Source organism: Pygocentrus nattereri, chromosome 10 (assembly GCF_015220715.1).
Source record: "Pygocentrus nattereri isolate fPygNat1 chromosome 10, fPygNat1.pri, whole genome shotgun sequence".
NCBI classification, from domain to species: domain Eukaryota; kingdom Metazoa; phylum Chordata; class Actinopteri; order Characiformes; family Serrasalmidae; genus Pygocentrus; species Pygocentrus nattereri.
Window position 1 is genome coordinate 30,945,474 of NC_051220.1, and position 24,653 is coordinate 30,970,126.

General features: G+C 39.8%; 1 protein-coding gene across 2 annotated transcripts; it reads left to right on the forward strand.

Moving 5' to 3' along the window:
- Window positions 1-400: 400 nt before the first annotated feature.
- Window positions 401-24,313, forward strand: ddhd1a (DDHD domain containing 1a). 2 transcript variants are annotated; one of them, XM_017690917.2, is made up of 14 exons: window positions 401-1,556; window positions 2,526-2,702; window positions 10,311-10,406; window positions 14,092-14,220; window positions 14,686-14,833; window positions 17,375-17,484; window positions 17,692-17,798; window positions 17,936-18,195; window positions 18,292-18,367; window positions 18,811-18,960; window positions 19,059-19,123; window positions 19,361-19,533; window positions 20,873-21,046; window positions 21,238-24,313. In XM_017690917.2, the coding sequence occupies exons 1-14, from the start codon at window positions 734-736 to the stop codon at window positions 21,420-21,422; spliced, it is 2,673 nt and encodes an 890-aa protein (XP_017546406.1). In that variant the 5' UTR covers window positions 401-733; the 3' UTR covers window positions 21,423-24,313. The 2 variants fall into 2 exon arrangements, with proteins under 2 accessions (XP_017546406.1, XP_017546407.1); XM_017690918.2 differs by lacking the exon at window positions 10,311-10,406.
- The last annotated feature ends 340 nt before the right edge of the window (window positions 24,314-24,653 follow it).

The window sequence follows — 24,653 nt, forward strand, 5'->3', positions numbered from 1 at the left end:
AAAGTCTCCATTTAATCAAAGGTTGGTATTATATGATTGAGTTGTGGCTTGATAGTAAGAGAACTTGAGTGGAAATAAATCCAGTGTGGTTAAGCTTGTAAAAATCCCGTCCATAAACAGACTCCCATACCTTTCCCACCTGTGGCAGCTAGGAAGCGCGCTGCGCGCTCCCGTCGGAAAATGAAAACTGGGCTTGCGTGCGCCATGACGTAGGCGGGAGGGATTACGCGCTCGTGCCCGCACGAGCCGGCGAGCTGTTTGGAAACGAACGAAATTCGCGAATAAAGTCCGACAGACAGCGGGGCAAGAACTCTCAATGAGGGCAAATAAAAGGACCGGAGTGGGGCAAAATCAAGAAAGTTCCGTCAGAGAAGGTTCCAGTGTCACAGCTGTAGGTGGAGGTGGTCACTGCGGGGGGAGAGAGACAGGGAGAGGTACAGTGAGAGGAAGAGAAGCAGATTGTCAGTCTGACAGATTTGAACGGTCGCTAGTTGACGCTGCGTTAAAAAGCTTATGTTAGCCTGCTAGCATGGCACATATTTTACATTTTCACACTGAAATAAGTTTAGTTACAGTGTTACCGCGCTGTTGAGAGCTTGATTGATAGCTTTGTATAAATTATAGGTGCGTAGTGCTACTTAGTGCTTATGACAACATACCGTCCTTTAGCGTTCGCAGCTAAAAGGCTGGGTCTCTTCGACGGGATAGTGAGTAGTGTTAACATTAGCTAGTAATGAGCAGTTTTACGAGCAAGACCCCTTTCATCAGCCCGCCGCAGAGTCCTGAGAACAGAGGCTCCTCTCTTGGCAGCAGTGACTGGGACCTTGGCAATGATGTGTTCGTCTGCTGCTATGACGAATCCATTGGCAGAGGGATGCAAGCTGTGCAGGCGGGCGTGGAGAGACACCTGCCGCCGCTTCTGCGTAGCCGCCACCGCGCTGCAGCTACTGCGGACGGCGTGACCCCAGGCCTGGAGGAGCCTTACCCTGGCTGTCCTAGCCGGAGCTCCACTAACGCCGATGCCGACGCACCCGTCGCCGCCACCGACTACATAACCAACGCCGATGCCTCCAATCACCTGCTTTACAGCGAGAGTGACGGGAACGTCAGTCCACTCGAAAGCAGGAAGAGAAACCGCTCCGGATGCGCTTCTTCCAGGCACCGTTTGGAGGTTGTCACGGAGCTCGGGCCAGAGGAGGTCCGGTGGTTTTATAAGGAAGACAAGAAGACGTGGAAGCCGTTTGTGGGCCACGATTCTCTCAACATCGAGCTCATGTACCGCAAGTTCTGTGAACTAAATCCTGTAGAGCTCGATCAGGAAGGCTCTTCCGCTGTTGGAAGTGAGGAAACGGACATGACCAATGTGCTGGGTGAGGTGGGAACATGTGGGCCAGAGCCAGCCATGGGGCAAAGCGAAGGGGCCTCGGTGGAGAGACCTGAATCAGTCGAGGAAAGAGATGAGGATATCCGCATTAGTGTTGGTGCTGTGTGTGTCAGAGGAGGGCTTTACCAGGTGGATGTGAGGGAGAAAGAGTGTTATCCTGTGTACTGGAACCGTAAGTACTTAAGTCATAATGTCTTAAAATTTGCCTTAATTACAACTTGAATTCCGTCTGGCACTGATTATGCAAGTTTCTGCAGACCTGGAGGATGCACAGTACTCCAGGTCTTTTTTAGAGCAGAGCCTTTCATATCAATTTTTCACTTTGCAGATGTTCTTGAAGGTAATCAGTGTTCTGGTGACATTTTTCTCAATAAATATTAATCTCAGTTTAACTAAAGTGGCATTAATAATAAGTATCAGTTTAGTAAATTGTAATAGTTCTTGATAATTTCTGAAAACAAGTTAGTTGTTGGTAATGATCTCAGCTTTTTTGACCTTCCTGTAAATATTTGTTCTGGCAGTATAGAACATTACAAAGGCTGCACAAATGGCCATTGTAGTTAAAAAATATAGGTGTGAATATATACATAAAACACCCTAGTGTTGGAGTGTTTTGGCAGGATGCTCTTCTGCCAGATGCTGTATGGTGTCTGTAATCTCTGGGTTTAACAGCTTGGCTTCGCTGACATACTGACCATTGAGATTAGTGGGCAATTCTAGGATCAAGTTTAAAAGGTCACAAGCGTTCATTGATGTCCATCATTACACACTTGAGCATGCTAAAAGCAAGGTCTATATTAATAAATAATGACATTGTAATAACATGAAGGGCTTTCAGAGCTTACAAGTGTGGTTACACAGGCCTTATCCACAGTACCTGGGACCTTATTAGGACAGTAATGAATTGTCAACATAGTGGTAAAACTTTTCTTGCATTTTGAATGACTTTCCAGTGGTAAGAAAACTCAATTTCTGTTTATGAAAGGTTAGAAATTGTGATTTTTTTTGTAGTGCCCTAGTTAGTAGGCATTTGGATGAAACACCTTTAATTTAAACCATCATCTCTATGCATTTCTAATGAGATATAATAGGACTTCTCTGTTGATGTTCTGTTAAGTGAAGTTGTGTCTCATCCCCACAGAGCAGGATCACATCCCAGTGATGAGGGGCCAGTGGTTTATAGATGGCACATGGATGCCCATGGAGGAGGACGAAAGTGACCTCATTGAGAAAGAGCACCTAACCTGTTTCCGGGGCCAACAGATGCAGGATAGTTTTGAAAATGATGTAGTGGTCAAGACAGTGGACACCAAAGATGGTAAGAAAATGCATAGTTGATGTGTTAGCACATTAAAGGAGGTTGATATTAAGGGAAAGAGAGCATTCCATTCTGTGTATGTGTGTGTGTGTGTGTGTGTGTGTGTGTGTGTGTGTGTGTGTGTGTGTGTGTGTGCGCGATAGTATAAGAAAATTCCCATTTCTCCCATATCACATTCTCAAACCTGATTATATGTAAAGCTAGGTGGTTTTTTATGTGAATCAAATGTATTATGCCGTGATGGGATGGCAGCTGTTAAATGAGATTTGGGTAGATACTGTCTGGATTAGTTGTGCACTCCATTAAAAGGTTGATGCAGACATTAGTTAATTTACTCGACAGTGTACTTCACAGTGCCCCCTTTGAATGGGGGGAGTTTATATGGTGAATGCTGCAACCAAGCAGAAGTTGGATCCTAAAACCTGAAGTTGTTTGTGGCCATTTTAATTGTGTCGGATCTTTATTTAGTATTTTATTGTGCCATGGGCTCATTCAGGGGTATTTTGTCAAAATGTTAAAAATATTGCTGAAATGAAAGTATTGTCAACAATAACACCAGCAATCATGTTAGTAACTGAAGTGGTAGCTGGTCTTTGAATGAAAACAATGAATTTCTTCTCAAGTGAAACTTGAGATTTGCTAAAATGAGTCAGATATGTTCTTCCTCTTTATTTTTACTGCAGTAAAATCTTGTTGAATGTTAAAAACAAAAATGTGGTGTCCTTTATGTGAATAAAATCATGGAGTAACACTTCACTCTAGGCTGGTAAGGTTTCTATTGTGGATCATTGTAAGCTGTCTGAGACCTCTGCAGTGCAAGGTCATATCTACTCACCCTGAAGCTATTGAGTACTTTAAATAAGGAAGTGTGGGTGAATGTTTATGTCATATATGTAGTTGCCTTCGCATGGTATTTCATAGACATGATCCTTTTTCCACTGTAAGAAGATTGTGCAGGGGGCAATTATGTGTTGCTGTGACCATTGTAGGCATGTTTTATATACAGATCCAGTCTCATGCACATGTATTCCTTTCTGCTATGATTAATTTCCTCCAAGGTCGTATAAAAATAGTCCATTTCAATTATTGAAACATACTTTAATGCAGGCAGTTGACAGCATTACTTCCAGTCATCTGTTAATTGAAGTGAATTGAAAAGATTTAATATTCCAGTATGTCTGAAAATTGTTTAGTGTATCTCATGGACTGTTAAAGAGTGTAACATGGATGTGCTGACCAGCACCTAGAGCTATTTGAGCAGCAGAGAATAGAGCTAGCTGTGCTTGAACAAAGCCTCTCCGTTGGCCAACAAGGGACTAATGTAGCAGAAGACATATGGCTGGTACGTTGCTGCGCTAATGCATCACTGCTGCAGTGCACACAGTGGGACCAGTGAAGCACTAAGACCTAGGTATAGGTGCTGTATTCTTTTTAAGGAGGACTTATCCAGGATATAAGTACTATTGTCATAATATAGGCATGCCGTGTGGATCTCAGACATATGGAGCAAGATTAAGCTTTCTGTCTAGACAAGAAATGGATGCAGGAAGCATATAAGCTTAAAAATCTGTCATTAAATTGACGGGTCATTTCACAGGGTCTAAAATGGGCCTTCTCCTGTTGTGAGTACGCTGTCATACTCAGCTATTTTAAGCTGTGTTTTCTAAAGAGCAGCACTTCAGCAAAGTAACTCGTTTTTTTTTTTTCTTCTGTTAAGGGAAGTCAGGGTGGTAGAAGCTATGGAGAAGTGCATGTGTGTGTGGAAACTCCCTATTTTTGTCACTCTTTCTTTATTACATGCACCCAGTGAGTATTCATAGTCTCACATGATTCATTTATTTAAACAGTGCCTGGAGGTACCCGGGGACCTTTTCTATTAAATCTCACTCACCTAATTCCATAGCAGTAATTACTCTTGATGTCTGCAAGCTTAATCACAAGAAAGGGTCAGCTAACGGCTTCATTGGGCCTCTCAAGGAGTGCCTTGGTTACTTTGTCTGAGCATTTTTCACCATCTCTCGGGCTCACACTGGGGCCATGTTTGTTACCAGCCCACATACAGACCTGCAGTGTTGTTCATCTGTTCCAGTCTGTCAATTTTCTAGCACTGGGGTAAAGCAGATGGGTGTGTCTGTAACAAGAGCTTGTATAAGTCATTAGGTTAGCCAAAGAACTACATAACTGCTGGTTTCGTGACAGTGTCGTGCAGTCTAAAAGTAGGAATGCACCAATATGGGAATCATGGGCTCATACTCAGTGTTTTCATGTGCACAGTTGCAGATGTCGTTACCTAAACACTTACAAAATATAGAAATTGGGACTAAATGTACCTGGACTAGCATTGCAGAGAAATATATAACATTTATTTTTGTTTATGAATTATTATGAATGCTGTAGAATGAATAAAAAAAGACTGCCCATTGCATTACTCATTGCAGTAAAAGTTCTGTTCTGGTTTTTTTTGTAATAATGCTCTGTAGTAAATTTTGCAATAACTTGATTACACATGGAACACAGGAGAATATGGCAAAACTCATTGTCTAGAATGACAGACTTTTAGACACAGCTGATGTAGGCCTTTTTCCTGATTGTAGTATAGGTACTATAGTATGCCTGGGTTCTTTTGAAAAAGCCTTTGTGCTTATTTGATCCATAAAACCCAGTATGTCACAATCTTTTGTTAATGTCCAGGATTTAATGTACTTGACTAGTGCTCAGCAGTGTGCTGTGCTGTCCCCTGTGATACTGTAGGCCTAAATCTCCTAGCTGACAAGTTTTAAACCTTACTGAAATTGAAGCATTATTCATTTTATGATGCTATGCTCACTAAATGAAGTAACAGTAAATGTAGTTTTTTATATTGTCTCACATTTTACAGGGTGGCAAGAAGTGTTTTGGATATTATTACCTGTATTGTTTTGGGGATAGTGCTAATGTCAGCAGATCTAATGGAGATGTGATGGATGTAGTCTTCTTACTTCCTGCCATTTCACAACTTTGTAAGCTGCTGTTTTAAAATGGGAACTCTTTGGCAACACAGTGCTTTGCATTGACTGACCTTGCCAGCATTTTCTAAATTGCAAATCCAGTTTCTTCAAATTGGGAATCTGCCTAAGTAGCAAATTGATGCTCAACCAGGCATTCTATCTATGTGTATGTTTTTTGTATATGTGAGCATCACAAACTTTTTATTTAGCAAAGGTGCCACTGTGTAGTTTAAAGTATTCAAATGATTTAACAGATTAATTCTACTGTGAAAATGTCCTGATGCTGGGTCTGCCTTTTATCCTAATATTTTTCTTACTAATTTTACAGATATTAACGCATTGTTGTGTAGTCTAACAGAACTGGAGAAACAGCAGTGGTAGTATACTGGAACTGTTGATCAAAAAGTAATGAAAAGGAAATTTAAAATTAAATCAGCACTAAACTTGTATGTGTCATCTGATTTTGGGGGAGTAGGAAGTTTCTGCAGACAGTATGTTGTGTATAACTTTTCCTTATGTAGCCTTTATACTTTCCTGTAACACTTTTTGGTTAATGTGTTTAAGAACATTTGAGCATGTGCCCTACATTCTCCCACGTTAAGCTGTGGGCTGAGCCTTGAAAACATTCATTACATCGATCATGGGAAGGTTGACAAGGTTGTATTTACATCTGAAATATTTTTGTTGACACAGGAAAGAATGTTGGCAATGTGTATCATTATAGATTTATCATCTAACACATCTGTGGCCTACTTGCTACTCACCTGGATCTACCGCACTGGCAGCAGCAGTTCCAGATAATTGCTGCCCATAAAATTTCCTAATAAACTGCTTCATTCACGTATGTTTATACATGTTTGTATTCATTTATATGTACATGAAGGGGGACATCTGTCTGTGTTCAGGAGAATGCCCCCGCATAGTGTTCCCCACAAAGTGTTCCTTATTGTTATTGGTTTGTTATTCTTTGGCTGATCAGTAAACAACACTAAAAAGTGGAACATTGGAGAAGTTGATTTGAAGTGTTTTTAGGTATGAATTGATGTAAAATATTGATTTTTGTACATCTAAACAAATATTTTACTTTACATTGTTCCATTGAAAGTATTTATTTGAGTTATATAAACCACTTAAATTGCTACATGAAATATTTTTAGGGTAAAGTGACGAACCAATCATTGCATCAGAGACATTTTAAAAAACAGAATAGTATGTCTTTATTGTAAGCATGTATGTATTATAGAAACAAATGAAGTAATAGAAACTAAACAATCCAGTATTCTACATTATCTTGCACGGAAAAAAAGTTAATTTTGTCCATGCTTACTGTTAAGCTTAGTGTACCTGGTGGGTGTTGTTTGGCCACATGTTCTTTTCTCACCTAATGTCCTTGCTTATACATATACAAAAATAATCATTGCTCATTATGTTGTAGGCCCATAAATTAACCATATATTTGAACAAAATAACTCCAAGAGTGACCCCTTTTTATAGATGGTTAGTGCTTGGGTAGGACTTCAACTCATATGGGAATCGATTTTAATTGATAAATAAGACAGACTAACAGAGAGGAGAAAAGAAAAGACATTTGGAGAAACAGAATATTTGTCATGATAACATTTATACCTACAAACTCCCTTTTACATACAACTTGCTTTTATGCTGCAATAAGAAAACTGTAAGATTAGCAATGTAACCTGTGCTCCAGTCAGTTTAGCCTCTATTTAGCAGACTTGTTTCAACTTCTGTGCTATAGTTTTTGTATTGCTTGTAATTTTTATTATACATATTTACATTATGTAATATTTACAACACTTATACGCATACATAGTGTGTAATCAGTTGAACCCTCTGGGTAGCACTGCTTGCCATAGCGGTTTACTGACTGAGAGGCAATATGAAACATTTGATTGGCCATTTTGTTATTAGCTTATATAGCTGGTGTTTGCCTGAGTAGCTTCATGACTTAGTATAAAGTTCACAGGAAAATGTGCAAAAACCACGAATGCTAACAATCAGCATTGCGGTTTCCAGGGGATCAACCACCTCAAAAAAAATAAAACAGATATTCCACCACCTACATAAATATTCTTTTTTTACACATCATGTCCAGAGGTTTATCCAACATTTGGTCTGAAATCAACCGTTTTAATAGGGAGTTTATTCCCCTTTTGCTGCAATCACAGCCTCTATTCTTCTGTGAAGGCTTCATACTAAATGTTGGAACATTGCTCTGATAATTTGATTGTATTCAGCCAGAAGATTAAGATTAAGTGACCCTTAGTAGTCCCACAATGGGGAAATTTCACCTCCGCATTTAACCCATCCGTGAAGTGAAACACCACATACACACTAGTGAGCACACACACACTAGGGGGCAGTGAGCACACTTGCCCGGAGCGGTGGGCAGCCCAATCCGCTGCTCCCGGGGAGCAGTTGGGGGTTAGGTGTCTTGCATTAGGGAGGTCAAGTGTTCATGTTGGATGATTAGTTACGGATCACAAATGACTCTAAAATTCATCCCAGATGTATTCGATGGTGCTCCGTCATTCTAGAGATTGAAATCCCACTGCTTGAAAGCCCAGTGCTAAGGATCTTTGTACCCCTCTAGCTGACACTTGACATTGAGCATGTTGAATTTGGAATCATGTCCAGTCCTATTGGCAGTGTTTTTCTATGGTGATTAATATATGCTGTGTGTGCACAATTGAACTAATGTGTCAGCAGTGGGTACAACTTGGAGTAGCTGAATTTACTAATTAGAAGGGGTGTCTGGGTTTTTTTGGAGATACTGTGTTTTTGAAAACCTGGTGAAGCTGGTGTCAATATAGTGGTGAAGCTACATCCCTTTTAAATGCCATAATCAGTATACACTAGAGTATATTCAGTATGTAGTAAATTCAAGCAATTGAAATGTTGTAGTAGACTGCAGTAATCTTACCCTTACTTTTAGCCAAACTGTACACCTCTATGTTTGCTTGGGTTGTGCAGTTGAGATATTGACATTGATCTGCTAAATATCCCAAACACTCTGGCTCTCCTGAGGCTGAAGCCTCCATTGATACTCTCAGCTACTTTGTCTCCTTTTTCTGATGAGAGAAGCACTGTTGTAATTTGCAAGTCTGAAAGCTTCTTCGAAGGCAGCATCTAATGGACAATAATAGTAGCTTGTCAGGAATGTAGTTTCTAGACACTATCACATACCTTTTCAGAATGATGGCAGTGGTGCCTTGTCTTTGCTCGGCTGATTACTCTCATTATGTTACTAATGTAGTCTATTTACAGTTACAGCTGACTGTACAGTAAAATAATGTCTGATAGGTTATTTGGATTTTAGAATTTAGTAGTAGTCAAGTAACTAAAATCAGCTTGCACATCTTTGTGGGAAGTCTGTTTATTTAGCTGTTGCATTCATCACATAGGTTATGAATTAATGGTCATGATACTGCACTAGCTAACTTGTCACATTCGTATAACAGCCTGGAGCTGAGAGACTAGAGGCCTGGTGTGATCTGAGCTCATGTGGCAGGGGTGACTTGTCTGTTAGGGACACACTGGAAGCTCTGCTTCCCTTATACACAGGTCAGTTTTAGGGTAATTGTTGCAATGACTGTGATGTAAATGACTGTTACACTTCCACATTCAATAAGGATCAGAGTGTGTGTGTGTGTGTGTATGTGTGTGTGTGTGTGTGTGATAATAGTTCCTAAAACAACTGCACAGCAAGGGATTGCTCTCTTTAAAGAATGCTTACTGAACCCTATTAGGTTTACTTCAGTATTGAAGTATGTCAGCATTTTGTGTGAAGTATTTCATTAAGTCATGAAATAAAGTGTTTATTGATGATTATATGCTGATGCATATTTCTGATCATTTTCATTTACATTTACACTATATTTTGTAAGCAAATATCTGCAGATACTGAATATTCTGATATCATCATGCATCTCTAGGCTGAACACGTGGTTGACATTAAAGGATATTGGTTTGATGTTAGACAAGAAAGCTTTTTTTTAAACCTTTGAAATATTAAATAGTAGATTCTTGAAATATCTGAGAACAATGACTATTTTAGAACAATGAAAATGTGATGTGGGAATTGTATTTGTTTTCAGATGACTGTCATTCACAGAGTTTTGAATACTGTGTTGTGTGTTTTCATTGTTTCATTGCTGTCTTAATATTAAATCATCTTAATATCAGAAGAACTGAAAATAAATGTCAGTACAAAAGGCCCTTTCATTCATTAAAGGGCTACAATATATAATACCATTAATTTCTTTATTACACCAGGTCCTGCTCTGTGCTCTGTGCTCATTATTAACATACACTTAACACGTAGAGGAATACCCTGTATTCTGTGCTGCTATCATGGACAACAGCAAGCATTTAGTCTTGAAATGGCTGTTACCTCACCTAACAAGAGCTGTAGTCTTATGGAAAAACACACCTGTAACAAATTTAGATAATAAATAATAGCTCTGCTGAAGTTTAAATGAAAGATTGTTCTTGTAGAGCCAAGTGTACAGAGAGTTACCAGGAATTAGATTGCAGAAGCTTATAGTGTTACAGTGGTGACACCTGGCACTACCATGACCACTTACTGTTTTTGGTTTGTTAGCTCTCTCCCACTTCCCTCCTTTCTACCTACCCTTTCTGTTCAAATGGAGTGGATATCAGACGAGTGCTAAAAGTCACAAGCGAAAGCGTTGCCAAGGTATTGTAATTCCAGCGTCTTTGCCTACAACTCCCCTTGGATCCTATCTTTTGTTTGGACTTTCTCCTTTGCCCTTTAGCTGTGCCTGCTAGCTCTAGAACGAGGCCCACGTATACTTATTTTCCGCTACATCATGGCCTGGTGCTTAGAGGTCCACCATACATTGGGATTGAGCTAAGTGTTTTTGTTTTTCTGAATAGAAGAACTCAACATTTGTAGTACTTGGTCAAAATTATTGCAGGCCTTTAATCTCCAAGTAAATTTCTAATCCTAGAAGTTGTAGCGCTACTTGTAGACTTCTAAAGCACTGGCCCTGTTCTCCTTTTAAGTTTGGCCTAGTTGTAGATCTAAGACCTAGGCAGTTTTATTACTGTAGGTTTAGTTTCCTCTGATTTAGGTTTGTCACTTTGGTTTGTTGGCTGCTCTCTTGGGTTTATGAGGAAGCCCTTATGCTCTGCATACAACCGATTTTGTAGGTTTGTTCTTCTTAAACCAGGAAGAGTGCGGTGCTACCATGTTAAAGTGATTTGTCTGTCAGATGGCACATAGACTTCTGAAGTTCATCATTCTGTATTTGGCCTCCGGAGATCCAGAACACAGCTGTCATACCCTGTGCAAAAAAAAAAAAAAATCTAAATCCAGTATGTTATCCAGTATGTCCAGTACGTCCACTTTAAACATGGATGTAGCAGTATTCACATTTTGACTGCCAAACGGCCTTATAACTCAGAAGAACAATGTTCATGGGACAAAACTTACTGGCCTTGGAACGTTATTGTTACCACAGGGAATCATGGTGACATGTTTTGACAATGACGGACAGCTGAATGACACATGACTTCAGAGGTCTATTCTGTATCAGTGAATAAATTGTGGCACCCAACAGCACAAAGTATTGAGTATGTAAGTCAAGAGAAGCAACATTTGGGCCCCTCATCCTTCCTTCAAACACTGTGTACTGGGGGGGGGGGGATCTCACAGTGGGCTGGGACTTTTGCTTGAATTACATTGCTGAGATTTTTCATAGGCCCCCTGAGTTTTTTCCGTGTAATTGATGTACTGTAATTTTCCCATGTGAACAAAGAAGACAACGTAGCTCAGAGGATTCAAACAATAGCCCGTTCTGTTATGCTCCCAGCATTAATTGGTGCAAAGGAGCTTTGCCCTGGTTTAGTAGGGTAATACTCTCATCAGAAACAAAGCAAGACCTCCGATTCCCTACACTTCCTGGTCGTGCTGGGGAAGCCCCTGCTAAGCCTCTTACCTCTGCAGATCACTGCTGCTTCTCCTCTATGCTTTGATTCTGTGCTTATAGTCTAGATTTATTCTTCTCACTGCCTGGCACGTAACAGAGTCAAACATGCATTCAGGAATACTGGAAAACGATACATCTGTATATATCTATATATCTGATAAAGCAGATGATTCTGTTAAATTGTATTCTGAAAACTCAGATTTTCAGTCTCATGTTTGACCTTGATGTGCCCTGTTGTGCTGTAAAATGGGATTAGTTCTTATTAGTATATTAGTATACATTCGTACATTCCCCCATTATTAATGCTGAGACTGCTAGAGCATATGCAGCAATTTAGCCTCACTATTCCCTAAGAACATCCTGTTTTACAGCGTACTTCTAGATGTGTGGTGGATTGTGTTTAGTATCCTGTATGTTTATTAGTAAATTCTAGATTCTGTCATGTCTGATTTGTCTTCAATATATTCTAGTTTGACAAATGAAGATGAAATGGATTGTTATTGTTTTCAGTTAAAACTCTAAATGTCCTTGTAACCTTTTCTAGTCAACGCTTGGAACTGGAAAAGAGAAAAAAGTTAGTCCTCCAAAGGGTTAATAGCTCATGATTTGGGTTTAGTTGGCTGGGTTTGTGTAGGTTGAAAGCTCCAGTCCAAAAGAATCAGGCATACAAAGAAGTCTGCTATGTAGCAAACCATGTGACTCTCCCAAAGAAGTGCCACATTCCTTTGCTTAGATGCCTTTGTTAAGAGAGACAAATTCTCTGAACTAAGTTCTCACTCAGTAGCACTCCTTTTTACTGTCCATGGCCTTCACTGCTCAGGGCCCACAGCTAATTTCCACACCAACAAGAAAAGAGTATCTGACACCGACGTGACACCCATGCTAAATAACATGCAGGGCCCATTCGATTCAGTTCCTTCTCCTGTGAGGCAGAGAGCCAGGGATAACAGCACTGAGAGACTTGAGTAGCAACACACACTCCCATATCATCCTGGTCTACCCTGCTCACCTGTAATGAAGGACATAATTAGAACAGCGTGTTCTGTAGAAATGCTGACATGCAAAACCATTAGAATACAAAAATAGCCATTCTTATTTTGTCTTTGAGACTTCTCCATAATGCTGTGCATTTGCTGTATCTTTTAATTTCATGGAACAGATCACAGATGTATATGCAGTAGACTGATTTCTCAAGGTCAATTTTACTTGTTCAGTGTGGTGAGTCTAGCGTAGTCACGTGGAAACTAAAACATCTGTCCTCGTAGTGTGTCTTTGGCATGAGCTCTAGTTTTCAAGTTTAATCCCGGTTGAGTGACTCAGAGTGCAGGCCGTCTGGTGACTATGCTTTCTTCCCGTGGCGGTGAGCTGAGGACCCAGTGTCACCTTCACACCTCAAGTGCTTTTCATGCTATTTACTCCTCCAGTGTCATTTTGTTTATTATTAATGTCTCTCTGTTTTCTGAGAGAGAGTGGATGACTGCTTTTCAGTTCCCTCTCGTGTGATATTTCAGTTCCTACGTGCGTTGTTCCTGCCTCTTGGTACACTATAGCTGAAATTGGATCCAGTCAGATTTCTATTAGCCTTGAATTCCAGGCCTGAGTAAATAAGAGCCATGGCTGTGGAATCAGCCATCCTTCTTGAGAGACATCCATGCTTTTTTTTTTTGCCCAGCTATTCAAAGCCACATAGGACATCAGTGATAAATTATTCAAATAGAGATGCCTGTGCATTGGGTAAAAACTGCTCCCCAGTGCACAACTTGTTGGTGCGACCTCAGTGTAGCATCAAACCTTTTAGCTAACTTGAGTATGCCTTGTTTTGAAATCAGCAAGCTTAAACAAAGTATGTTGAATGGCTTTACTAAGTTAATCCATAATAATATTGTTCATTGTAATAGCCACCATTCAGAAATGTATGAAATGTATATTTTGTTGGCACTTCTAAATGCTTCACTGTCTACCTACAGGGACTTGTTACAGGATCTTATTTGAGGGACCAACTAGAGGGGTGGTCATAAAGTTTAAAAAGAAGAAGACAGTGAAGTGATGAGAGTCTCTGCAACAAACCAGTTATTATTATATTCAGCTCCAGATTAAAAGATAACCACATATCTTTATGGAACTCAAGGCATCTGGTACTGAGTCTAAGTCACTGTGAATCATCTAAGAACGAAGCATTTCCCCTTATGTGTGCAGTGCAAGTATGAATTGAAATATCAGGACATTGAGTAGGCCAAAGCCGCTTCTTCTACTCCAATGTCCAAGTTTCTTTTGCTGGGTAATGACTGTATTACAATAGTGCATGTTACATGAGTTCAGTGGGCTGTGATCTATTATTTTCCTTTCCATTTCCCTTTGCCACTCTCCATTTGTCTGGCTCTTACTCTCCTTCTACCTTGTGTATTCCCTCTGTTGCTCTGTGTGCCACAGCTATACACAGCCTGAAACTGAGTCGTAGCCACGTTGACTGGCACAGCGTCGATGAGGTGTATCTGTACAGTGATGCCACCACCTCAAAGATCGCCCGCACTGTCACTCAGAAGCTAGGCTTCTCAAAAGGTCAGTGTTTACACATGCACCACCATGTTCTAATTGAGCTCATCTCTCCACTCAACAACACATCCTGTAACCCACTGCTCTATTCTATTCAGGGATCTGGCAGCTTTTAACTGTCTATGCTGCTGACACACAAACCAATCCCCAGATGGCCACCAAATCCCTTTGTTGGCTTGCTGTGACTTAGGATAGTGTAGTAATGTGGTACACCAGTTAGACCATAGACGTAAAGCGCAGAATTGAGGTGCCATTTTTGTGATCAACATGCTTACAGTGTAATACAAAATGTCCTCATATAAGCTTTTAGTAGGAGTAACATTCACATGGTGAAGTTCGATTCCCAGGCCAATTTAGAAACATAGGTAGTTGTCTCCCATGGAGCAGCTTTTGAATTGTAATTATTTTTTTTTTTTTAATTTTTAAAAAAATTTTTTAAATAAAATTTTTTTTTTTTTGCTGTTGTTGAAGCCTCTAGCAGTGGCACCAGACTCCATCGTGGATATGTGGAAGAGGCCTCTCTGGAAGATAAGCCCCCTCAGACAACACATATTGTATTTGTGGTGCATGGCATTGGACAGAAAATGGATAAAGATCGCATAATCAAGAACACAGGAATGTAAGTAGTCATGACTTGACAGAGAAGTGTGCAGTTTATGTTTATACACCAGTGTTGTACGTAATCTGTCCTCACAGAAGACATAGACTGAGGGTTATGTTTAGGCTGTTCTCAGTATGTTTAAGTGAAACACGGTAGTAAAATGTAAAAGAGTGACTGCACTTTGTTCATATTGGGTCGAGACTGTGATGTGATTGACTGGAGTGACATTAAGATGAAGCAGCTCTGCAAAAAAAGTGAGTGCAGCCAGTAGCCAGTTGCTCATAAATTAGGATAAAAAGTATCACTTTCTCGATCTGTTTTGTTTTAAAAAGCTCCAAATATGCTTAGAACAAATACTAATAACATTCAATACAATAAGTAGTGATTTTATTTGTATCAGTGTGCTTGTTTAACCATTTTCAAACTGCTCCTCGTGGCAGCCCAATATTATAGTTTAACATAGTTTGACTGATCAGTGCTCCATTAAGTTAAATGAGGTGATGCTGATGAAATTTAACATTCTTTCAGTGGCTAGGTGCATCAGAGAGGTATCAAAGTATTTTTCTAACCAGCTTATATCACCTACTTTTTTGAAAACAAGAAATTCTTTTGTTTACTGTATTGTGCTTGTTTTGTTTTTTCCAATGTTATGTAGTGTTTACTGATTTCAAACACTGATTTCAAACAAGTTAATCTGGTGCATAGCACCTTATATACACTGCTGATTTTTGTGTTTATGATATTGAATTATTATCTTATTGTGTTCTTTTGTAACTACAAATCTTTGCTGGTAGATAAGTGCACCCTCCACTTGATCAGTCAGTATTGGCATTACATTTTATGCATTTTTTTTTTTACTTATGAGTCATGAACAGCTTGCTTGTAAAGTCTTGTATTTAGATGTGTGGGACCTGTCTGGCAGGTTTTAGTGAGAGAACATTTGTTTGGAATGTGCTTGTTTCCAGCCATTCCTAAGATGTACATCTGTGATGATTTCATGAACAGGTGGAGGTAACAACGTGTTGGTTCAAACTAGTCCAGACATATGCTTTTCTTATACAAAGCTTGGAAGCTTAAACTGACCACATTATATGTGGAATGTTTAACCATACAACAAGAACATTTTTGGTGAGCTTGGTAACAGTAATTTACCATTGCTTCTTTATGGTCGTTCACTTTCTAATCCTTTTTACCCAAAACAACAGTGTAGCTGCCCTTCACCTGAGGCTATTGGTTTTTGGTCTGAGCCATTCTAAACATTTCTCTCCTATGTGTACTTTGTTATAGCCACCTGCAGCTCTGCTTTGTGTCTCCTCTCCCTTTTTGTTGGTGTGTTTCGTTAGTTTCCCCAAAGCTGACCTTTGAAATGAAGTCTTTTCAGGTGAGGATAATTGACTTGTTTTTCATTAGGAGTCCAGGCGGTTCCCGGCAGCACATAATAACAGACCTTTTCTGTGAGATGTGTACCATGCCGATGTCTTTGAACAGGACAAGACATGTTTTCCCTATAGAAATGTAGAGATCAAAACACCAATATTAAAAAATGAGGGGACATGGCCTGTAATTTAAATTTGAAGTTGGACGAGTAAACCTGAAAGCCTGGTACTCTCTACAATACAGTGCCAGTTGGTTTTTATTTATTAAGAGTATTATGCATTAGCATTCTAGTGTTAGCAAAGAAGAACACAAATGTACTGCAGTTATTGTCAGTACTGCTGGTTGTTGTTGCTGTGCTGTCTGGGAGCCAGGCAGAAGGTGATGTTTGCTGGTCAGTGGGTTTTAATGTCTGCTCTCTGCTTAGAGATTAGGGTGTTAAGAAGGTAAAGTAGACCAATCCAGGCTCTAAGCTCTCTTTCCCTGGTGGGAGGGGGGACTCAGATTACTCGTTTTACTGCAAGAAAGAGCAAAGATCATTATTGTCATAGCCTTTCCCCTCTTTCTCCTCTTTTTTTCGCTTCCGTCCACTTCTCTGTCTCTTCTTCCAGCCCTAAGCCCCAGTGACTATGTCTTTGTGCAGAGGCTTGTTAAGACTCCAGTCCAGTACCGTACACCCAATCCCCTTCTGTTGTCTTTTCCTCTCTTGTCGCTTGTGCGTGATTAGACTTGGCAATGGCTGTATGAAAGCCTTTCTTGGAACTGCCATGTTTCTCCCATGTATATTACGCTCAGCAGGCTACCCATAAAGAATGAAGGAAACCATGTTTTAGTAAGGCTGAAAATGAATCTTACTGAGGTAGATGTTGGCTAAGGTGCGGTGCACCCAGCCACACCATATCACATTTTGGCCACTGAAAATGCAGACTATGTGGCCTGGGTGACCACTTGATTTGGAGATTTTTTGTGTTCTATTTTTTTGCTTGTAACAAAAGTGTCAGCAGGGGCACCATCACTGTCATCTTAACGGCAACATTCTTATTAATGTAAAGATATTAGTAAATACATATTTTTTCAAAGTAACAGCTGCTTTTTCTCTGAAGCATTTCTGTTAACTGTAAATCCAATGTATATGTCTGCTCTTGTTACTGAGCATGCATTTTTATGGTGTGTGTGTGTCTGCAGGTTGCGAGAGGCTGTGAGGAAAATGGAGGAAAAACACTTCGCAGAACACACAGATGAGCATGTTGAGTTTTTGCCAGTAGAATGGCGCTCCAAGCTGGTGCTGGATGGAGGTATATTTCACAAACAGCTCTTATCCACAGCAACTGCACTTGGCTGTCTGTCACTAACACCTGCACATACATGCTAATTTATGATCTGCTTGCTCCTCACTATCAATCTTTACTTGGTATGTGGTGATACAGCTAGTGTCTGTAACAGCGGTTCTCAGAGAGAGGTGTTTGAGAAGTGTTTAGTGACATGTTGGGCTTTTCTTATAGATACAGTCGATTCCATCACCCCAGATAAGGTGAGAGGGCTAAGAGATCTGTTGAACAGCAGTGCCATGGACATCATGTACTACACTAGTCCTCTCTACAGAGATGAGGTACATTTTACCCTCTGTGTCATTGTCAAATACTGAAGTGTTTTGATACACTGTCACTGGTACACGTTAAAGGGCAAAGTCCTAAAGATCCTCTAGCCTGTTTACCATGCTCCAATCCAAATTTCTCTCCTGTCTAGATAACTAAAGGGCTAACCCAGGAACTCAACCGCCTGTACTCGCTGTTCTGCTCTCGGAACCCTGAGTTTGAGGAAAAGGGGGGCAAAGTGTCCATCATCTCCCACTCACTGGGCTGCGTGATCGCATATGACATTATGACGGGCTGGGACCCTGTGCGTTTCTGCCTGCAAGAGCAGCAGGAGCCTGATGAGGAGGAGTTGCGCTGGATGAGCTATGAGGAGCGGCACCTGCTGGAGCAAGTGCACCTTACCCGACAAAGGTATTGTGTGATCGCAATATGCTGACAATTCTACAAAATGCATGTCTAAGTCAATTTAAGATTCTTATTCTTGTACTGTATTTACTGTTGTGTCAGGTTGCGAGAACTGGAGGATCAGCTTCAGGGTTTGGAGGCTTCTAAACCTCTAGCCCCCCCTGCACTGAAGTTTAAGGTATAACAGATCCGCTGTGACTGCAGGTTTTCATTCTAACAAAGCAGGAGCTCACCTGACCAGTTGTTTGAAGCCTGACCAACTGATTAAACAAGTGGAAGCAGGTGAGCTCCTGCTTGTTTGGAATGAAACCTGGCCCTTTGTGGATAAGATTGGGCATACCTTATCTAGGTCATTCGTTTCTGAAAAGTATTGACAATATTATATGTAAATGGATTCTTTGTTGATGTTATAGTGGTGATGATGGTACAACTTTTGGCCAAGACAGTGGTACCAACAGGATTATCAATACTGCAGGCTTCTCCAAGCAGTGTTAGTCTCAAACAAAGTCTAAAGTCTATACTTCAGACATTTTTTATAGTAAAATTAAAATATTACCTGCCCTAAAACTTTAGTGGAGCTCATTGTTCAGCTCTCAGTATCCGTATATCTCCATCCCACAGGTAGAGAACTACTTCTGCATGGGCTCTCCTCTGGCTGTGTTCTTGGCATTGCGAGGCATTCGGCCCGGCAACACTGGATACCAGGACCACATCATGCCCAAATCTATCTGCCAGCGCCTTTTCAACATTTTCCATCCCACAGACCCAGTGGTGAGAGAGCTTCTTAATATGAAATATTAGCACTGTTTTGTGTGGTGAGGGACAGTGATTTCACTTGTGTTTTTATTCATCTGTTTATTGTTTGGCAGGCCTATCGACTGGAACCTCTTGTCTTGAAGCACTATAGCAATATTACACCTGTACAAATACACTGGTGAGTGTTACCTGCTGAAGGTATTGAACAAGGATTTTATTTGCCATTTTTGCATTAGATCATTTAATTGTTTACTTGCCAGACTATGATTTAAATGCTTTTCATTTTAATTGTCCAAAAAATCTGGTAAAGCTGCACACATCATCATGCTGATTGCTCCTCATTTTGTTATGATGTCCAATTTCAGCAGTGATATATTGCTGAATAAATAGAAATATGTTTAAATTGTCTCTGTAGGTGCAACACCACTAACCCCACACCATATGATGAAATGAAACCAACATTTCTGAACCCAGTGAAGGACCCAGTTTCAGACACCGAGAGCCTTCCTAGCCCCAGCACGTCACCTGTAATGACCCGGAGACACTATGGCGAGTCCATTACCAACCTCGGCAAGGCCAGCATACTGGGTATAATAGAACTTGTTAACTTGTTCTACACATGTATAGTTTACATAAACTAGTGTTCAAATGTTTGGAATTACAATTCAGAAATTTTCAGTAAATAAAAAATATTTTTAAAAATGGTTTCAAATAAATGTATGAAAGGATTCCATAATGATGGTCCTACTCACATACATTTTTAGATGTATCCACAGTTACGAACAAAGCTGCAATTAATTCTAAAATAAGAAAGCTTAGAAATTTAAGCAAACCTCCTGAATACATCATATTTGAAAAGTGGGGTTATTTAATAATGCCTTGATGTTTCAAACAAAAGTCTTAAGTATTGAATAAAACAGCTTGAAATACTTTGATGTCTAGGATATAGTATTTTAATCTGCACAGTATACATAATTATTGAATAAAATAACAGTAATTATTAAGTGATTCCAAACCTTTAAACACTGGTGTGTGTGAATGAGTATGTTGCCAAGAGTTCTGATGCCCTGGTATTACGCAGCCTGAGCTTCCCATTTACACAAAAACAAAAAAACATAAAATTTTGCATGATAAAGAGGAAAGAGCGGAAACTCTGTCAGAAAGAATGTGAGAATTTTAGTAAACTGGGAAATGAAATATAAAATCTATAAACCTTTTGAGTTATGTATAGTTTTATAAAGGTGTGTATTGCTGCAATTTGCAGCATCAACGCCTGCAACACCAAGGACTTTGTCACTAGAGGACTTTGTCACTAGAGGATAAGAATCCACATTCTAACAAGATGATAAGAATTCACATTCCAGCCTTTGTTATTTATTATGTTATTGAATATACAAAGAAAAGCTATGGCACTTGCACGTTTGGTGTCATAAAATTTATGTCTAAATCAATTTCTATCGCCATCTTGTGGTGAATGTCAGAACATTTGCTTCCCTGTTTCTCTTCAGAGCTACATAGGAATTAGATGGGCAGATGGAAACAGAGCCATCTAGTGGTGAATGATGGAAAAATAGCCTTTGCATCTTTTTATTGGTCCATTTATAAGTGGCATTGTATGAGCAAATGTTAACAGAAGAACATCAGAAACCTGTGACTTACTGTGATGTATGTGATATAAGAATATAATGCACAAATTCTGCAGTGAGATAAACATAGTCAGCATAAGATAACCATAGCTAATTTCTTTGCCATTCAAGCATAAGCCAAAAGAGAAATGCTGGACATTATATTAAAAGTGAAGAATTTTGTGAAAATACAGGTAAATGCCTTGTTATAAACTGCTTAATATTAAAGTGTTAACATGTTTTAATATTAGTTAATATTAACGTGACTTGTCTCTGAAATTTTATTGTTGCTATATGTCTAGGTGCAGCCAGCATTGGAAAAGGCATTGGAGGAATGTTGTTCTCCCGTTTCTCACGCTCCAGTAGCCAACCATCAGGAGTGGATTCTGGGGCAGTGGAAAGTGAAGAGAAGAGCCAGTCTGCATATGGTCTGTCCACCATGTCCCAGTCTACATCCACCATCATTGACACTGCAGGTCTGTGCATACATTTGCATGTGAAATATTCACACGTGAGAGCGTATTGGTTAAATGGGATGGTTTGCTGATAAAAGGATCCATCATCATTATGTGATAGCATTGGTTATCAGCCAAGAATTCAGTAGTAAAAGTCAGCTTGATGATGTTTTGTTCTATAGCAATAACAATGTGTTTTTTTGTTGTTACAGTGGAGATGGAGCATCGTATTGACTTTGAGTTGCGAGAGGGCTTGGTCGAGAGCCGTTACTGGTCTGCGGTCACCTCTCACACAGCCTACTGGACCTCTCATGACGTTGCTCTGTTCCTGCTGACCTTCATTTATAAATCACAGAGCTCATCTCAGACATCTGAAGACAATCCTGACCCTGAGTAACGCTGTGATATGTCCACTCGCAGAGCATGGAAGCACTCAAGCACACGCCTCCTTTCACTTTGCCTCTGATGCAAATGCTTCTTTGTCATACAAAGACTGATCCCAACTCCCTCTTGCTTCATGCAGCAACCCTTCCTATTAACCCATTAACTGGGAGAAACACTAGATGCATGGCATATACTTATAGCTCTATGAACATTTTGTAACTGTTGCTGTGCTTTGCTCAGCTTAGAGTGGACTGGGCTGTGCAGGACCAATGTACAAGTTATTTATCTCTGCTACCCCTGATCCTCAGTCCAGCTCACAAAGCTTGAGTAGCACCAGTGACATAACCTAGTTCAAGGCCTTGTAGTTACAAAGCAGACCCTAACAGAAAGACTGGACCACATTCTCCCATCAGTATCTGTTCCTTTTGTCTGGTTCTATTTGTATTTTTAAGTTTCAGGACACTTCAAGTTATTGATTTTTGAGGAGGAACATCTAATGTATTCACCTATAAAGACAGTTACAGAGCAAATATTCAGTGCAACATTCAGCATGGGCATATTTACTTAAACAGATATATCTCTGAATGTTTTTTTGGAAAGTCTTGTGTGTTCTTTTTTGGAAAAGTACATGAAGACTAAAATGTTTATTTTTACTGTAATATTCCTGGAGAATACTGGATGTCTTTATTCACTAACTCTGAAACCAATTGCAAAGTGGAGAAGAATGAACTTGCCTTGGTGTGACCCATCAACAAAAAAGCAATGACCTTTTTCTATAAAGAGATAAATAATAATAAGCATTTTTCATATCCTACAGATGGTGCTGTAGTGAAACAAAATTTAACATGGCATTTTCAAGTCCAAGTAGTGCTTAAGGTCTTGTGTAATTCTGCCTTGCTTGGAGGTTGAAGAGGAAATTGCTGCTGTCCTATTTTTTGTAGCCAAATCTAACCTGTTGCCATCTGCCTACAGTATGTTGAGTAATGAATCACACCATGTGTTGATGAATTAAGCCTACTGTGTGCTGGTGCATTGTTACTTTGAGGAATTAGAACTACTATGTAGCTCTAATAAGTACCCCCTCCTCTTTCATTGTACATAATCTTTTTAAACCGAGCCAAATGCAGAGTGGAGTTAAAGGAACTGATTTGCAGAAATGCTTCACGCAGTGTAAAAGTCTTTAGGTCATGTGAGATTGTGTGTATACTATATAACTGGGTTCAGAGATTTGTCAGTGCTTTCTCATGTCCCTTTCCCTCATGCTGAAAGTGTGATATTCAGGCACTATTTTGTTTACATTGAAACCCATAGTAATAAAAAGAGAGATATATATATTTTATATCTATTTAGTTATTGACTGTGGGATTGATAGTGATACCCCTTCGTCATTGTGATACTCTAATTGGAGGCCAAACATTTCTGCTGTCTAAAAAACCTGCTGCTCATAGAGCTAGTCTTAGTTCACGTTAAAGTTTTCAGTCACCCATTTTTAAGCACCTTTTGACATGTTGAAGTTAGATATGCACAGAGAAAAGAATGACCCAGGTGATTTCACCATAGCAGTAAAGAATGAAATGGAACTAACTTTTAACAGGCATTGTCTATTCTGTTTAGTCTGCATTGTTTCCACATTGTCTTTGAAATTCCAGAGAACTTTGAGCTGTACCATTCCTTACATTCATCATGGTCAACCATCTGTTACCCTCTTGCACAGTTGGAACATTTCAAGACAAGGGCTGCAGTATGCATCCTATGTGATGTCAAGACAACACCCATTTTGGTTTTGTCATTGTGCGCACTTAGTTATTAGTGTTAGGGAGGTACTAATCCTGTGTCGATATGTTGAAATGGCCAGGCTGCCTCTGAGGACCACAGAGCCAGTACACTACTGGGAGGCTGACGTGGCTTTTCTCCTGCTCTGGATGAAGCAGAGCTATTTATTACTCACTGTTGTTGTTGTTGGCAGATACAGAAATTAATGAAGCACCGGACTTTGCACGTACTGTACTCTATAAATTGCACAGAGCTGATTTAATGACCCCCTAGATATGCTTTGCTGTTTTTAATAGTTTATATATAGCATTATGTTGACATGAAGAGAATACACTTTTGCTGAGTCACTTGTATTGTGGTTGTTTTCCATTTAAATGTCAGAATCTGTTTTGAATGTATTGTTCTTCTGGCCATATTGCTGCAATTTCCCTGCACTGTACCTCGGAATCTTTGCATGATCCAGCGATGCCAACTGGCTAATGGAATAATTTGAAACAATAACTTCTTTGTAGTTTCACAGTAAGCTTTTTGCCTCAATGATCTTTTTTCCACTCTGAGCTAAGCCTACACAAAGCACAGAGCCAAATGATTCCTCCAGACAACTAATATGAGCACACTGACGTTTAAGGCCAACATAGTAGGGGGTTCTGCTTCAACACAACATCTGTAAGATGTGCACTTTGCTCTGATGCATGCCTGAGTTTTGGATTTTTGGGAGATGTTTGAAAATACATTGTCTGAGATTTTTGAATCGTGGTATCTATGCTACATGTTTATCACTTCAGTCCATTTTATTGTTCCTTTACCTTTTAGCAGGTCATCTCTGAATGTTGATGAATCGTGTTTGTCTATGATTTGTCCATGGTGAGGCTGGTGGCTGGTCTCCTAGATATACTGTTCTCCATCATCTTCTGTACAGTTCAGTCAAAAAGTCCAGCAGCTGTCCTCCACAACTGGTTACTGATTAACCAGAAACACGGGAAGCGTCCCAAACGACTGTTATTTAAACACAATTGAGGCATTGAGCTTGGAAGAGAGAGCTGTGCAATAACCCATGCCTGTAATGGATTCAAACTGCCATCCGAATAACACTGTATTTATTTCAGTTTATTAAAGCATTACCTTTTTGAATACAGCATCTGCTTCTTTTTCTTCATACATTTCTTCATACTGTGCTGTTGTCCTTTGCTTGAACCCCATTTTTTCATTTCAGCAATGATTATAAATAGAAAAAAGTTGTCTGAGTAGTGTAAGTGAGGAGTGTTGAAATGTGTGTGGGATGAACAGAATTCCACAGTGAAAGATATTTTCAAAATATTTAGGAGACTGTCTAAACTGAGGCTACTCAGATAGGCCTCCTGTGCATTTCATGATGATAAAAGCCAATGAACTAGACATGCACCACTGCCTGCAATTTCTGATAATGAGCCACGGTGTCTTGGTAGTCTTTCAAAATACTGTGGTCGTTCAG